The sequence below is a fragment of the Lissotriton helveticus genome, chromosome 1_1, assembly GCF_964261635.1.
Source record: "Lissotriton helveticus chromosome 1_1, aLisHel1.1, whole genome shotgun sequence".
NCBI lineage: Eukaryota > Metazoa > Chordata > Amphibia > Caudata > Salamandridae > Lissotriton > Lissotriton helveticus.
The window spans coordinates 1035822454-1035839892 of record NC_136057.1 but is presented as its reverse complement, the minus strand read 5'-3'; the positions used below and the strand labels follow the sequence as shown (position 1 = coordinate 1035839892).

The 17439-nt window shown below is 46.5% G+C and overlaps 1 protein-coding gene across 4 annotated transcripts in view; it reads left to right on the top strand.

Moving 5' to 3' along the window:
• FLNC (filamin C) overlaps positions 1-17439 on the top strand; it is a 201131-nt gene that overhangs the window by 84011 nt on the left and 99681 nt on the right. For 2 of the 4 annotated variants that reach the window (XM_078677798.1, XM_078677800.1), the window contains exons 9-11: positions 2104-2229; positions 15426-15563; positions 16201-16327. In XM_078677798.1, coding sequence (XP_078533924.1) covers positions 2104-2229; positions 15426-15563; positions 16201-16327 — 391 coding nt within the window. The remainder of the gene's footprint in view (positions 1-2103; positions 2230-15425; positions 15564-16200; positions 16328-17439) is intronic. The other 2 variants (XM_078677808.1, XM_078677804.1) reach the window with 1 other exon arrangement.

Below are 17439 nucleotides of genomic sequence, written 5' to 3'. Positions count from 1 at the left end.
ATCAATCATATGAGTATCTCAGATCAGGAAACATTCCTTGCACTTGTGGAGTTCCCAGGTTACAGAAAGATGACAGCCTCACTAGTGACGGCTGGAAGGGAACTGGGGTGGCGGGGCGTGGAGAGGATGGAGGGAGGGGGTAAAAAAAAATATTACATGAAAAACACTTACCTTTTGACAGCTGCCGTCACTCCTTCGTTACTCCTTTTCCTGGTGAGTCCTGGAAGGAGGAAGCACACAGCATCATAGAATCCCGTTAGCCAATCACAATGCTGCAATACAGTGTTGTGATTGGTTTGAGTGCTGTGGTTCGGCGCTCAGACAAGGACTGGGAGGCTTTGCATGGACCCACTGGGTTGTGCATTATAGCCTGGTGTGGAACAAGTAAAGTGCGCATGAGTGTTTGGCTGGCCTAAGACAGCCGGCCAAACAGTCTTGGGCACTTAGAATGTGCCACCACTCCTCCCCATGTGACACCAGCCCCACCCTACCCTAACCCAGTCCGCAGCTACAAAAAATATCATAATTTAATTTTTTCCTTTTTTCGCTGCTCTGAGAGCAGTGGGGCGACGCTCTGCCTTAGTGTAGGAGCTGCCCCTGAGGCCTCACCCTCTAACCTACTGATATTATTTCCCTCACTTGCATTGTGTACAAAACTGATCACAATTGTATCATTAACCATCTTTCCAAGATGCAGTTTTAGGGTTCCAACTCTTTTGGTACCAAATGCATCACAACTCGATGTCTTTTCAAAAACAGGCAAGCCTCTATTTTTCTCCGATAACAACAAAGACATAGCTTGAAACATTTTCCAGGAAAATTGCAAGAATTCGTATTCTAATTGCAGCCTTCAACAAGCATTGGCAAAATCAACTGGTCTCACTTTTAGAAAACGAGTGGTGAGCTTTTGGCTTTACCGCTGTTTTATTCCAATGGCATGGGCAAATTCCTCTTGCCAATGCTCTTATAATTGTTATTGATATTGAAAAAAAAAGAAGTGTGATAATGTATAAAGAAAATGTGTCATTACGTGTGCGTAAGTATGCGTCAATATGCGTTAATATGCTAAGGCGACCCAGAGTGATGATGTATACTCGGGCATGTGTCAACATGCATGTGCTCGCATACATTATAACACAGTGACCATTGTGTTTGTTTTTTAGTCATGCCATTCCAAGATGGTGGGCACCCAACTTGGAGCAGTAAATAAACATTTACAGAAATTTGCTGCCCAATTACAAATTGTAGCAGCTGGGCCCGCTTAAGGTAGAGGGTGCTGAACAGTTTCTATTCTGAAAAGGGCACGGTATTCTTCCTAGGAACCAAGGGACTCCAGCAGAGAATATGCAATTACCCCTCCCTCTCCCGGTGAGATTCCCTAGGGGATCCTCCAGCAAGGAATTCATATCGATGATCCAAGGGTGCTTTGAACCAATAATATGAGCTTCTCAATTTATTCAAATAAGCTGCCTTCCTCTATTACAAGTCTTTATGTACTTTTTTATATTCTCCTTAGCCATTAAGTAATAGAAATCCCATTGATTATTAGAAATAGTATTAGAAAATGGTCTTCTTTCATCCAAATGTGATCTAGATGTAACCACGCCCTGCCCTGTGAGGTATAATTCAGCACACCTTTTAGAGGTGTGCATGTGTGCATGTGCCTGTAGGGTCCTGGATGCAGGTGGCTCTGGGACATTGGGTCCATGTTTCACCATGTGTTGGATGTCTGTTACTCAGCAAGTTTGGGTGCATGTGCCTCCCTGATCATGGGTGCACGTGCCTCTGTGGGCCTGGGTTCAGGAGACTTTGTGAGCCTGGCTGCCTGTGACTCCTTGAGCCTGGGTGTATGTGCCTCTATGAGCTTGTCTGCAAGTGCCCCTGCAAGCTTTATGTAGGCCCAGTGTACATGTGTAAATGTGTGGCTGTGAGCATGCATTTATGTGAGCCCTGGCTTGCATGTGAAAGGATGAATTGCTGTTCATTCAAATGTGGCAGTGTGCCGCCTGGTATGCTCATGCAGTGATGTTCCTGTACCCACCACTCCATGCTTCTCCTGAATCACACTTCCCTCTGCTTCTTGTTTCTTCTAACCTCCTTTAGCTCTTCCTGTGCCACCACCTTCCAGTGTCCTTCCTATTCAGATAATTCCTCAGGCCATCCGTACCCCGCCAGCCGACAGGGCCAAGAAAGCCCCACCCCAGCCTCCTCCCAAGCCTCGCAAAGCAAGTTAGTATGGGCTGGAGTGCAGCCTGCTGGCCTGTGCCTGCCATCGTTGAAGGCATTCTTTGACACTGTGGTGCTTTCGGCTATGGCCTGTGGATTCTTTTGTGTCTTCGTTTTCCTGCCTGTTTGTGACTTCATGCCCATGCGTCCACGTCCCTGTTTTCCCCAGCTTGTTTCAGTTTGCTCCCCCTTTGCCTGCTCAACTTAAAGAAGTGTGGATACCTGTGTCTGAGCCACTATCGCCAAGCCAGAGTCTCCTCGTGAGATGGTTGTGGCTCGTGTTAGGAGGGCTTAGAATCATCTCCTCAGGAGTGTCAGCAGGAGAGAAAAAGACAGACATACAAAAAGACACACAGACATACACACACACATGGACACACATACAGCCACACAAATGGGCACCCAAATTGGTTAAAGCAGTGAGTACCTGTCCTGCCTTTGTTTGTTGAGTCCCCGTTTGGGTGGCATGTCAATTAACACTGATGTCAGCCAGTCTCCACTGTTCTTTATTCTTGACTGCCACTCCCTCTCCGGCATATCATGACTTCATGGCCACAGCTGCTGTGAATCCCTACATATTCCCAAATATCATTCTTTTAGGAGCAGTAGTTTTGTCAGACTAAGGAGAGATTGCTTCACTCACTGGGACATTGTTGCTCCTGTGTGGGCCACATATAGCACATGCACTGGCTGCTTTACAGTGCCTCCACTGGGTTGGGCCTCAGTGGCTTCTTGGTCACTTCATCTAGTACTTAATTCAGTTGCTCTACATTCCTCTGGTGGGTCTGGGACTTTGTCTCTTCTGGGTTGACTACATTTAGCATATTCACTGGTTGCTTTACAGTACCTTCAGAGGGACTGAGGCTCTTTCGCGCCTGGATGAAATCCATGTAGTATTCACTGCAGTCGCACGTTTGAGGATTGAAACATCTCTGGTTTGAAGACTGAATTAATGGCTGATCCTCTGGGTGGACTCCATACTGTTTATTTATTGGTAACTGAAAAGTGTTTCCAGGGTTGGAACTCATCAGTTTATGGGTTGACTCCGCACTGGTTTATTAACAGTGCCTCCTTTGTTGCTCCTGGGTTGACTCCATATATGTAGTGTCCTTACCAGTTGCTTATCACCGCTTCCTTGGTCAAAGCGACCATTACGTCTGTGTGGTTACATACAGTGTATACAGTTGGAGCCACTGAACCACGTTTGAATGTGAGGTCAAAAACCAAATACAAATTGCACTGCTTTGCCACCCCATCGTGATTATGAATATATATAAGGTTACAATACTGTACTATCCCTTTCTGTCATATATGATAGAGTATGAATGACAGTGTATTAAATTCAATACCCTTCTGTACAGTGTAAAAAACAAAAGAAATAGCTAATCGAGTCACAGAAACTCTCAACTTTAAATGTAAAGATACGAAAATACGTTGTCAGGATTCTACTTTACCTTATACGTCTTTTATAGCTAATTGCTTTAAATTCAGATTCTGTCCATCAACTGTTGTTTTACATTAAATTCAGATGAAGCAGATCACCACCTTTTCATTGCCATTAAAACCTCACAAATCATTGAATGCATAGAGTGAACAAACAGAGATTGGGTGCTTTTAGAATCTAGTTGCAAGCACCCATCCTGTGTAAAAGGGGATAAAACATGTTTACTACAGTTATGCATTATGGCATCAAAATCGTGTCTTACGCCAATGATGCACATCTAATCATCACCTTGATGCAGGATGAAGGAATATCTGCAGCCAGCTTTAGATCCTGTCTGCTTGGATCAGTAGAGTGGATGGACCACAGCCACCTCAAGCTGAATGCTGAGAAACCCGAGATCATAGTTCTGGAGAAACAGATATCGATCTGGTCCTCCGCATGGTGGCCAGGCACTCTAGGGCTAATACCAGCTCAAAAGCAGAAAGTAAAGAACCTTGGTATCTGGTTCGATAATACTCTCTCATTTGACAGCCAGATAGCCAGTCTTGCCATGGTTTGCTTTGGCATTTGAAAAATGCTACACAAGATCTTAGGTCTCCTCCCAGAAGCTGCCAGGAAGACAGTAGTCCAGGCCTTATTGATCTCCAGACTGGACTATTGTAATGTGCTATATCTTGGGGCCACCAAGGCAGTTTAAGGATGCTTTCAAGGGTACAAAATACTGCAGTATGAGTGCTGCTGAACATCCATAGACGCTCTTCGTTGGGACCAGCCCTCACTAAATTCCAGTGGCCTCTAATCAGACAAAGAGCATCCTTTAAAGCTTTATGCTTCTGTCATAAAATCTTGAACTTGAAAGTCCCCCGATATTTTCATCCCTTTATCAAGTCCTTACGACCAGCAGATGTCATAGATCTGCAGAAGCAGCACTCACTCTGATATATAGGGTAGAAAGAGCATGTATGGGAGGTTGTTTGTTCAGTTTCTTGGCTGACAAAATGTGGTCTGTTGATCTGAGACAGGAACGCTCAGAACTGGTTTTTTTAAAGAAGCTTAGGACTTGGCTTTTCAGACAAACATAAACAAGGTCTCCTTTTCTGGGCTCTGGGCTTTTGTGGTTCTGACATCCTAGCGTGGAGACACTCCGAATGGAGTAACCAGGCACTCTACAAATTCCTTTATTATTTTTTTTTTTATGTCTAGAGAAACATACCACGGAAAATATTAAATGTAGTTTATGAAACATCATTGACCTATATAGAATGCATGTATATGTCAGTGATGCCATATGCCATCCATTGTCACTTTAGATTGTAGTCTCTACAGGAGTAATGTCCACTGGCATAGAGTCTAAATGCAGAATTGTCTGTAGGGGATGTCAGCAGCAGGGTTATCTTTCCTTTACAAATTGGTACTAACAAGAGAGTCATTCCCAAGAACCTGTGAATAACAAAATGTGCACAGATGTTAGATGACTTGAATTCTTAGCAATTGAGCTGTATATTGGGGCATTGGGTGAATGGGATTTTCAAGGCACAACTAGAGGATAAGGACACAGGAGCACAGCTGTGAACCATGGCTTTAGTTCAGATTCAGATAAGATCAGAATTCGCTTTATTCGATTTAAAAATTGTTAAACCATAAAAGCACAAAACGTAATAAACAATAAAAACATACATTTCATGTATATATATATATATACAAAATACAAATTCAAGAGATGTTTTAAGAAGAAATAGGACCATCCATTGACAGCCATTGTCTGACCAATCCTTTCAAATATTTGACAATGTGATCTGTCATGGACCTGTCATTCAGATATTGCAGCTTTAGAAAGGCGGGGCCACATTGTTTCAAGCCATAACTCATTAAAATTGGTAATATCCTTTTTTCCTGGGCATAGAATAAAACTTGCAAAAAACATAACGTGGATTGTCGACTGAATAGAGATATTATCACACTGGCATAGACATAAGGTGCGGGACCAGTCGTTGATTTTTGGGAAGGTAACCCTAGTGTGAAAAATGCCAAGGCGTAGGTGGGTCAATAACAATCTATCATAGGCTCCTGCAGTGTTCAGTAAGTAAGGCTGTATCCCTGGCTGAGTCAAGAGTAGTTGGTGTGTACTCACTGACGGTTTTACAATATTACTGGATAGATTAATGAACTCCAGATAGTCCAAACATAATGATTTTAAATTATTTCTAGTAACATTTTTCAGGCTGTCAGGATTAGAGAAATATTCCGGATGTCCTAGACTCTCTAACCTTTTTGACATAAGTCAACCAGGAAATACGATCAACCCCATCAAGGGACAAACAATCTTTAATCAGGTCCCTGTTCAAACCAGTAGAGATACCAGTCCAAACTTTATGCCACAGCAAGATGGGCTGCAATTTAATCAAGTCTAAAAGATAAGGCAACCCCAACTCAGCGTGTCATACGAATGCGGCTGTGCTACTGGGTACAGCCAAAAGATATCTCAGGAACCTGTTTTCAACTATTTGCAGGCACTCGGCATTAGCATAACCCCAGATGCCTGCTCCATACATAGCAACAGGAATGCATTTCGCTTTATAGATTGTTATTAAGTCTGCAACAGGGCGCCTCCCCAATTTCCTTGCAAAGTTAATTATAGCACAAGTGGCTTTACAAAATAATAATTTCCTCGATTCAATAGCTTTAGCCCATAGACCCCTTTTTTTAAAAACAATGCCCAGGTAAGAAAAATGAGCCGTGTGTTCGAGTTTCCTATTATCGATGACAAATTCTCCGCACTTGATGCTGGGCTTACAACATTTCAATGTAAATGTTTTGGTTATATTAACAGGAAGATCAAGATCTAGCATATAGGCAGAAAAGCTGGTAATTACATTTTGTAGGCCAATGGGGGTAGGAGCCAATAAGACGGCATCGTCAGCATATAATAAAGCTCCTATTGGCCGTCCATTAATGCATGGCAGATCATGACAATCATTACCTAATTTTGCTCCCAGTCTATTAATATAAAAAGTGAACAAGAGGGGTGCCAACACGCACCCCTGCCTCACCCCCTTCTTTACCGGTAGGGTCTTACTGAGTTCACCACCCCTTCCATAGCGCACCCAGGCCCTAGCCTCTAGATAAGACTGTTTTAAAAAATTAAGAATGGGTGGATCAGTTCAGATTGAATGCCATGGGGCATTGAAAACCCCTGGTAGTCAGAGATGAGCTGTGTATTGGGGTGTTGGGTGAATGTGATTTTCATGATAAATCAAGACCCTTTGATACCTTGAGGACTAGGGGTGGAGGATTCAACTTGAATGGGGTGCCTAAGGCATGGCTACAGCATGCCACAGCTGTGGGAGAGCTTTGTTTTTTGGTGCCTGGTGTGATCGGAATTATTATGATGCAAGTATGACAGTCAAAGGAGGCCTACATGTCAGAGGGCTTTCAACTGAACTAGAAGGGAATGGTAGTGTGGGGCTGCTCTCTAGTCGCCCTCTTTGGTCTGCACATGGCTTCTCCTTAAGCCTAGTTGAGAGTGAGGCCTCAGCGCGGCTGCTTTCTAATCTCCTGCGATAAATGTGGCTGCTCTTTGATCTCCAGCTCAGATCAGTGTGTGGCTGCTCTTTGATTTCCAACTCAGGCCAGTGTGTCTGATCTCCAGCAGTGTGGCTGCACTCTGATCTCCGGTTCAGGGTGCGTCTAATCTCTGATCTCCAGCTCTGTGTGGCTGCACTCTGATCTCCAGCTCTGTGTGGCTGCACGCTGATCTCTGGTTCAGTGTGTCTACTCTCTGATCTCCAGCTCTGTGTGGCTGCACTCTGATCTCCAGCTCTGTGTGGCTGCACTCTGATCTCTGGTTCAGTGAGTCTACTCTCTGATCTCCAGCTCTGTGTGTGTCTGCACTCTGCTCTCGGATCTTCACCTCCGTGTGGGCTGCTGTCTGATCTCTGGCTCTGTGTGTGGTTGCTCTCTGATCTCCAGCTCAGATCAGTGTGCAGCTTCTCTCATATTTCCAGCTGAGGTCAGTGAATGGCTGCGCTATGGTCTTCTCATTAGAATGGGCTTCTGTTTGATCTCTGGCTCTGTGTGTTGTCTGCACTCTGGACTCAAATCTGTGTGTGGCTGTGCTCTGATCTCCAGCTCAGATCAGTGTGCGGCTGCTCTCTGGCTCCCTGTGTGGCTGTTCTCTGACCTCCAACTAGGGTCTGTGTGTGGCTGCTCTCATATCTCCAGCAGAGTGTGGGCTGCTCTCTGATCTCTGGCTCTGTGTGTGTGTGTGTGTGTGTGCACCCTGCTCTCTGGTTCAGTGTGGGCTGCGCTCCGATCTCCAGCTCTATGTGTGGCTGGACTTTGATTTCTAACCCAGGCCAGTGTAAGTCTGTACTCTCATCTCCAGTTCAGATCAGTGTGGGTTTCTCTCTGATCTGCATCAGAGTGTGACTGCTCTCTGATCTCCATCAGAGTATGGCTGCTCTCTGATCTCCATCAGAGTGTGGGCTGCTCTCTGATCTCCAGCAGCGTGTGTGACTGCTCTCTGATCTCCAGCAGAGTGTCTGACTGCTCTCTGATCTCCAGGAGTGTGGGCTGCTCTCTGATCTCCAGCAGAGTGTCTGACTGCTCTCTGATCTCCAGGAGTGTGGGCCGCTCTCTGATCTCCAGGAGTGTGGGCTGCTCTCTGATCTCCATCAGAGTGTGGGCTGCTCTCTGATCTCCAGGAGTGTGGGCTGCTCTCTGATCTCCAGCAGAGTGTCTGACTGCTCTCTGATCTCCAGGAGTGTGGGCTGCTCTCTGATCTCCAGGAGTGTGGGCTGCTCTCTGATCTCCATCAGAGTGTGGGCTGCTCTCTGATCTCCAGGAGTGTGGGCTGCTCTCTGATCTCCAGCAGAGTGTCTGACTGCTCTCTGATCTCCAGGAGTGTGGGCTGCTCTCTGATCTCCAGGAGTGTGGGCTGCTCTCTGATCTCCATCAGAGTGTGGGCTGCTCTCTGATCTCCAGGAGTGTGGGCTGCTCTCTGATCTCCAGCAGAGTGTCTGACTGCTCTCTGATCTCCATCAGAGTGTCGGCTGCTCTCTGATCTCCAGGAGTGTCTGACTGCTCTCTGATCTCCAGGAGTGTGAACTGCTCTCTGATCTCCATCAGAGTGTGGCTGCTCTCTGATCTCCAGCAGAGTGTCTGACTGCTCTCTGATCTCCAGGAGTGTGGACTGCTCTCTGATCTGCATCAGAGTGTGACTGCTCTCTGATCTCCATCAGAGTATGGCTGCTCTCTGATCTCCATCAGAGTGTGGCTGCTCTCTGATCTGCATCAGAGTATGGGCTGCTCTCTGATCTCCAGCAGCGTGTGTGACTGCTCTCTGATCTCCAGCAGAGTGTCTGACTGCTCTCTGATCTCCAGGAGTGTGGGCTGCTCTCTGATCTCCAGCAGAGTGTGTGACTGCTCTCTGATCTCCAGCAGAGTGTCTGACTGCTCTCTGATCTCCAGGAGTGTGGGCTGCTCTCTGATCTCCATCAGAGTGTGGCTGCTCTCTGATCTCCAGCAGAGTGTCTGACTGCTCTCTGATCTCCAGGAGTGTGGGCTGCTCTCTGATCTCCAGGAGTGTGGGCTGCTCTCTGATCTCCATCAGAGTGTGGGCTGCTCTCTGATCTCCAGGAGTGTGGGCTGCTCTCTGATCTCCAGCAGAGTGTCTGACTGCTCTCTGATCTCCAGGAGTGTGGACTGCTCTCTGATCTCCATCAGAGTGTTGCTGCTCTCTGATCTCCATCAGAGTGTCTGACTGCTCTCTGATCTCCACGAGTGTGGGCTGCTCTCTGATCTCCAGCAGAGTGTCTGACTGCTCTCTGATCTCCATCAGAGTGTGGGCTGCTCTCTGATCTCCAGGAGTGTCTGACTGCTCTCTGATCTCCAGGAGTGTGGGCTGCTTTCTAATCTCCAGCAGAGTGTCTGACTGCTCTCTACTCTCCAGGAGTGTGGGCTGCTCTCTGATCTCCAGCAGAGTGTGTGGCTGCTCTCTGATCTCCAGCAGAGTGTGTGGCTGCTCTCTGATCTCCAGCAGAGTGTGTGGCTGCTCTCTGATCTCCAGGAGTGTGACTGCTCTCTGATCCCCATCAGAGTGTGGCTGCTCTCTGATCTCCGATTCAGTGTGTGCCTGCTCTCTGATCTCAAGCTCCAATCTGCGCGTGGATTCTCTCTAAACTGAGCTCACAGTCAGGCCAGTGTGTGTGCTCTCCAAGCGAGGGTCAGATCTGCTAAGTGCACTGTTTAAAACACGTTCCACCCCATTACCCCCGAGAGAAGTGATGTGGTCAGGCTGTGTATTTTAAGCAGAGCTCCTCAGACAATACGATGCAGCTGCGCTTGACTTGTGAGCTCAGGAATGTGTCCTTCGGGGTCTCCCTTAAACCGAGCAGCCAAGAATTGATGTGTTTAATATTACACTCTTTTCACAAGTATTCCTTGCCAATGGATCTCCGCAGGCTCCAAAAGGGAACACTTCTGTCACATTTTAGAAAAGAATCCGGAATATGTGATGATGTTTGCCCGGGTTTGGAAACCTACTCTGGCACCAGAGTATCCAGACTTACTCCTTTATTCAGTCACTCTTTTGCCACCGCAATTCTGCCAACCTCCTGGAAAGGCTCAATCCTATTCCCTATTCACAAAAAGGGGGATCACACGAACCCGGCCAATTACAGGCTTAACACTCTCCTCGACATAGAAGCAAAGATATACGCTCGCCTTCTTCTAAGGGATCTGGAGGATTGGGTGGACAAGAACGGCATTCTCCCGCCCACACAGACCGGCTTTAGGGCCAATAGCTCCACCCTCGACAACATCATAGCCCTTTCCTACCTCGCGAAGAAGGCCAATACGAGGAATAAGCCGCCTCTGTTTTGCTGTTTCATAGACTACTCTACAGCCTTTGATCGAGTGAACAGAGGTCGGCTCTGGGCAAAACGTGATTCCTGGGGGCTACCCCAAGTCCTACTAAAAGCAATAAAAGCGCTCTATGAGGTGACCTGGGTCAAGGTGAAACTAAGTCCCACAATAACAACTGCATGAATCGACACCAACGCTGGCCTTAAGCAGGGGTGCGTCTTGGCCCCCATGCTTTTCAACTTGTATATTGCGGACATGGGGACAGCCCTGAAAGATGCCAACTTAGCACCCCCAAGATTGGGGAAGCTCGTCTTGGGTACGCTCCAGTATGCAGACGACACGGTGGTCATGGATCACACCAGGGTGGGGCTACAAAGAGCCTTAAGCAGCCTTGCCACATATAATAAGGCAAATGACCTACGGATCAACGTGGGCAAGACTAAGATCGTCATCTTTGGCAAATACCCCCATAAAAAAGAAGCTTCATGGTCCATGGGGGAGCACCGCATCGTCACCGCCTCATCCTACAACTACCTGGGCACCTGGGTTTCCGAGAATGCCACTGCAGTCAAACACCTGAAGGAGCTTAAATCTAAAACAGACAAAACCATACTGTCGTTAAGACGCTTAAGTCTTCGCTTGGCCAGTCCCTCAGTTGAACCAATGCTGACAGTGCTCAGGGCAAAATTGATCCCCGCCATCTCGTATGGGCATATAGCCTACCCAGGTGCATTTGACAAAGTGGTCAATGCGGCCCAGGCGAAAGCCTACAAGATGGTGCTACAGGCCCCCAGATATGCTAGGAACAATAGGCTAAGGCTAGAAATAGGCCTTAAGCGACCAGAGCTGGCACTACTGGGGGACCTGTTAAAATTCTATATTAGAGTATCGAAAGCGCCAGAACACACCTTAAAGTACTCCCTAAAAACAATCTTTGGTGAAGTGGGCTCCCCATGGCACTCCAAGGTGGAACTAGCCATTGATGCACTGAAAATCGAGAGGAGGAGCCTGCCCCTGCACGAAATTCCATTTTCAGCCTGGGCCCAAGCCGTTAAGCGCCAAGTCCAGACGATCTCTTTTGGGCTCGACCTTGCATCCCTTCGGCAAAACCCACTAACTCAGGCCCTGGATAAATCATATATTTCTGGTAAACCCCAAACATACCTGCAAGACCCAGTATCCGCCCACGTGAGAAAGAAAATTCTGTATTTTCGCCTCTTGGCCCTCAGGATCGCGGACTTTAACCCTAACTGGGCACGAACGGATGGCGCCTTAGCCTGCCGTCTATGCAACTATCGCAGAGAATCCTGGCTACACTTGCTGTGTTGCTGCACAAAGTTGGTCAACGACCGTCATCGCTTGCTGCGTCCGACCTTACGGAACTTAGGCTACAGAACTTGTAGAGAGGCCTCGGACTGGTGCCTCTCTGTTTCCGCGACCTGTCTGATAGCCAGGGTCGGGAAATTCATACATCAGGTAAAAATGGCACTCGACTCCCACTTAATGGCCACTAATCCCTAGGGTTCTAAGTATTGGGCCGGCGCTCTACCGGTGGCCCCAGTGATGCTAGCCCACAGTTACTTTAGGGTGCCAGCAAAGCAACTGGAATTCATCGCCCCCAGTCATCTAATCTGGGTTGGTTTAAGGGCCCAACGAGGTATCCATCTATCGTCAACCGGCTTTAGCGCATGAACTGATTCTATCGAACTTTCACGTGCCTCTCTTCTTCTGTTGTGGAACAATGGAGTAACCAATACTCTCCTTCTTTTAAAAGAACTCTGTTCTGGACAACTACGCAGTTTTAACTGTCAGCATTTTAACCCAAAGTGGTATTTACTTTTTATGTGTGGATGGGGCATGTCGGGGGGGGGGATGTTCATCAAGTTTTTATACTGTAAAGATTTTAAGTAATCGTGCAGTTCATCAATAAAATACAAATACAAAAAAACTCTGGCACCATCCACCAGATGGCCCTTTGAACCCGAGATAAGGATGCTTCTGCTCAAACCAGCACATCATGTTGACATTTGAAAACAGAATATATATATTCAGTTGATGAAGAGGTGATAACATATACATATATATATATAATGGTAACATCATAACATGTGCATTATATGAACATTTCCAATAAGTAAAAGGGCATTTAAACAAAGCAATAATGGACATAAAAATAAGTTTATCCCTGACCCAACTGTAAAGCAGTGTATTGAGTTATCTAAGAAAAATACACTAGAGGGATCCAGAGACAATAAAGGACAATTCAGTCTACTAACCCTACTTATGCACTTCAGTAAAATGGCATGTTCAGATGAAGAGCAACCTTTCCATCCAGTGAAATTGATGTACTAATTTGGTCCCTCCCTCGGTGTAGGCGAGGGTGCGTGTATGTCACTTTGTGCGAGACAATACATGTCGAAAACACTCAGCACATAAATGCAACATCCACTGGTGGACTAACCTCAGAGGAAGATGTGTTAAGACGTCAGGAATGGGTGAATTCGCCTGCATTCACTAATGAGGAACAGGGTGTGATGAATATCACTCGGGACACTGATACATACACAGAACCACAGGTGGAAACAGAATAGTGAATACCCAGGTATATTGTGATGTTTGAATGCTACCACTGTGACTGCTGAAGAAGTCTCCTTTCACCAAACACAGAAGCCCACAGTCATTGACTGTTGCTGTTATGTGTGTTTCTAGAAAGCTAGTAGTATGCTGGGTAGTTGGTCTTTGCACGTCTGTGGAAAGCGAACAGTACTTGGCACTGCGCGCTCTCTTGTAGTACAAAGAGGCATGTGCTTGATCTTTGCGCATGTGCATTTGGCCTTCTGCGCATGTTGAAGCAGAGATACACCTTGAATTTTGCACTTCCTGTGAGATATATCTGGAGTCATAGGAGGGTGAGCTGTTTAGTTCACTTTCACGGAAAGAAAGTTGCCAATCTGCGTATGTCTACTGGGGTTCTCTTCTCTGCAGGTACCTAGAATGCATGAACACAGAATGTTCACAGCTCCTGGTGTGTCAGCCACTGAGCTGCCTTCAGATCTGCAACTAGTGTGAGCCTATGGTCACTAGTTCTTACTACTGTTGCATCCATGTGTATGTATGTTTGTGTGTGTGTGTGCATGCATGTGCGAGCATACATTTGACCAGCAAGTAATCTTTTGTATTGTATTGACCAGGCCTGCCAATAGTTTAGAGCATGGGCATGGTTCCATCACCAGGCCATTCTCTGTTGTACAGTGTGGGGTTTATCATTAGTTTGTGTACCGGTGTCATCCCATCAGTAGGTGAGCTGTCTTTGGGCCTCACAATAGTGTTTGAGTGACTAATGTCATCACCAGGTATGTCCATAATGCAAATCGCCTTTTGTCATCACCAGGCTTCTCTTCAGTGTTAAATTTCTGTTTTCATCACAAGTAGCTACTAATGTTGGGAATTTCTTGTGGTCATCGGTCTAGTCACTAGAGTTGCGTGTTTGGTGTCATCACAGCCTGTTGTCTTGATGTTATCACCAGACTTTTCACTGGTGTTAGGGAGAGGTCTTATGTCATCACCAGGCCTTTCACTAGTGGTGTCCCCACCAGGCCTGTCAGTAGTGTTGGATGTCTGGTTTCATCATGAACCTCTTCACTAGTATTAGTTGTCTGGTGAAATCTGGCTGTCACTACGGTTGTGTGCCTAGTACCATCATCAGTCCTGTCATTGTTGTTGGGGGGGTCTAACGTTCTCCTCATGCCCATCACTTGTGCAGGGTTGACTTCGTCGGTATGATTTTCACCACCATGGTGTATGTGGTGTTACCAACAGTCTCATCACAAAGTCTGTGACTCTTATTTAGCCCAGCCCTCTATCACACTGCCTGTCACCGGTAATGGGGTCAATGTCTTCACTTACACACTTATTACCCGGTCTTTCAGTCATGTTGGGTCCTTCTTGTGATCACATGGCCAGTCACTGATGCCATTTGAGGTATCTTCAGCTATAGATGTATCCCTGGGTTTCTCCCTGGTATTGTGTGCATGGTGTGAATGCATTGTCAGTCAATGGTGCCAGGTGTGGTGTTTCCAACTCTAGTCTTTCAGTAGTGTTGGGTGCTTGAAATCATCACCTTGACAATCACTGGGGCTGTGAGTGATGCCTTCAAATTTAGATGAGTTCTTGAGTTTTTCAATTGTGTTGGGTGCATAATGTCATCCTACTGTAGTTGTTATGGTAGTATGCAGTGTCTTCAGTGATAGACCTACTCTCACATTACTCACTGGGGTTGTGTGCTATGTCGTCGGCTATAGATCTATCGTCAGGATCTCACTGGTGTTGGGTGCATCATGTGAATACATTGCCACTTTTGGGGGTTGAGTTTTCAGCTGTAGCTCTATCCCCAGGTCTACCGCTGGTGTCCTGTAGTGGTTCCGGTTATAGAAACATCCTCAAGCCTCCCTTTGATGTTGGGTGCATGACACAATGCTCTATGAGCCACAGATGCCGCATGTGTTGTTTTGCTCTATGGATCTGTCCCCTGGACTCTGGCAAGTGCTGGATCCATACTATCATCATACTGGCAGTCTCTGGGGTTGCTTGTGGTATCTTTAATGATAAAGTTAACACCAGGCCTCTCGCTGGTGTTAGGTGCATGTTCCTGCTCTCTCTGTCCTCATAGTTCAGATTAGTTGTGTTCTACTGTGATCTTTAACCGCATGCGCGCTAGCGGTTTTCCCGCTGTGCGCGGCGGTTTTTAAAAAGCCGCGTTACATGACGAGCTCAGCTCGTCATGAGCGTACGAGCGTCGTAACTCATGACGAGCTGAGCTCGTCATGAGCGCGAAAGGGGTTAATTTTAAGAAAGCGATGATAACCTGTTTGCCTTTCCATCTGCCCTACAGCTTGCAATCCCAACGCCTGTCGTGCTTCTGGCCGTGGTCTTCAGCCCAAGGGAGTAAGGGTGAAAGAAGTGGCGGATTTCAAAGTCTACACTAAGGGAGCGGGCAGCGGCGAGCTGAAGGTCTCCGTCAAAGGGCCAAGTAAGTTTGGGTCAGAACAGATGATGTGCAGGTCAGTGCAGAGGGACACATTCAGGTTCACAACATGCTGTCCACCTCGATGCGTGCACCTTTCCTGGGAAGGAAAAACTGTCCTGTCCCAGTGGGAATATCTGTCCTCTAGCAGAAGAGTGTGGTGAACTCTCTGATCCCAGGTGCGCGATCAGCTGCTATTGAAACCATCGCTCCATATTGGCTGCCAAGCATCGGTCCTCTCTGAAAACATCATGCAGGACCATCAATATCTTTTTTTATGTCTTTCTCTTTAGTATGAGTGTGCAATCATTCTGCCCGAGTAACTTTCCCTTGTTAAATTTCTTATCACAGGCTCACTGCTCGTTGGCACCAGTACATTAGCTAGCAAGTGGCGTTGTTTATACTTTTCTAACATTATATTGACTAACACTCACCCAGTTATGGCCTTATACTAGGTCGATCTTAGCAATGTTTACACCTGGAATTAGGCATGAGCCTTGAACTGGTCTGTTCTTGGGTAAGAAAAATATCCCCTCTTAACCAACCGACTGATTCAGTGTTCCAAACTTAACCTGTTGTCCAGTGAGCGTCTCCATACCGAGAACTGCCTGCTTGTCTGAAACTAATGCCCTTTCTCTTTTAGAAGGCACAGAGGAGCCAGTAAAAATCCGTGAACTTGGGGACGGTGTTTTCGAGTGTGACTACTACCCCGTTGTTGCTGGAAAATACGTGGTCACCATCACCTGGGGCGGACATCCCATCCCACGAAGGTAAATTCCTCTTTGGTGGCCTTCGTCCAAGCATATAATGAAGCTGATGTAAGGGAACTCTTGATACAGTGTATCTGACTTTTGGCTGGCAAGAGATTGCCTTGTTCATCTCTGGTGGCTCATGCTTGGCCAATGCACATCAAAGCCTGGTAGAGTGCAGCGTAGAAAGCCAACGTTTGCATGCTCCTTATGGCTTGTTTGGATTGTGATCATGATTTTTTTGAGGGGAACATCCTTTTCGACACGGATTTTACACCGCAGTACTTTTAGAACGCGTCCTTTACAACGCAAGTCGTAACCACGACTTGCGCTGGAGGGCGCTAGAGGATAAAGAATAATAAATGTACTATTCCAACACCTTCCCTAGTATCCACGGGGACTGGTGTTGGAATAGTAAATTATATTATTTACTATCCGCACCCCCCAACGCAAGTCGTGGTTACGACTTGCGTTGTAAAAGACGCGTTGTAAAAGCACGTGTTGTGACGGTACGCATCGTACCGCCATACATCCGTTTTTTGATACTCGGGTATATATTCTGAGTACAACTAGAACAAAGACAAGGAAAATATGAGACGTTTGTGTAGCTAATCAGCTGACTGTCGCAGATCCCTATCCTCTGTTCATTTTTGGCAAAGTCCTGTAGCTTGCAACAGTTGAAGTGGACTGAGCTTAAAGGCAGGCAGAGTGTTGTTTGAAAGAGAAATTTCAGGGTCACACTCTTGAGCGGGCTCAAAGCCTCCTGTGGTTTGCCCAAGGCAGTAGAGAGTCAGCCTTGAATCCCATACTAGACAAGGCATATGTATGTAAATAACTGTTCTTTATAGCAATGGCCACTGAGTGGCTAAAGACTGGACATGTAAGTATACTGAGACCAGTGGTCAACGCTGTGTGCACATAGCAGATTTTCTAGATACAGATGAAGTTCAGGTCGCTGAAGCAGATGTGAAGGAACACATTCAAAACAGAGGTTACAGTTAGACAGAGGCTGGACCAAGATGCCTGACAGGATGGCCAGGATGGTTCACAGTGACAGGTGTTGGCCTGCAGAGACTAACCCAAGATGACAGGTGCAACTCAAACATTTATTGTTTTGTGCCAATGCTGTAGAA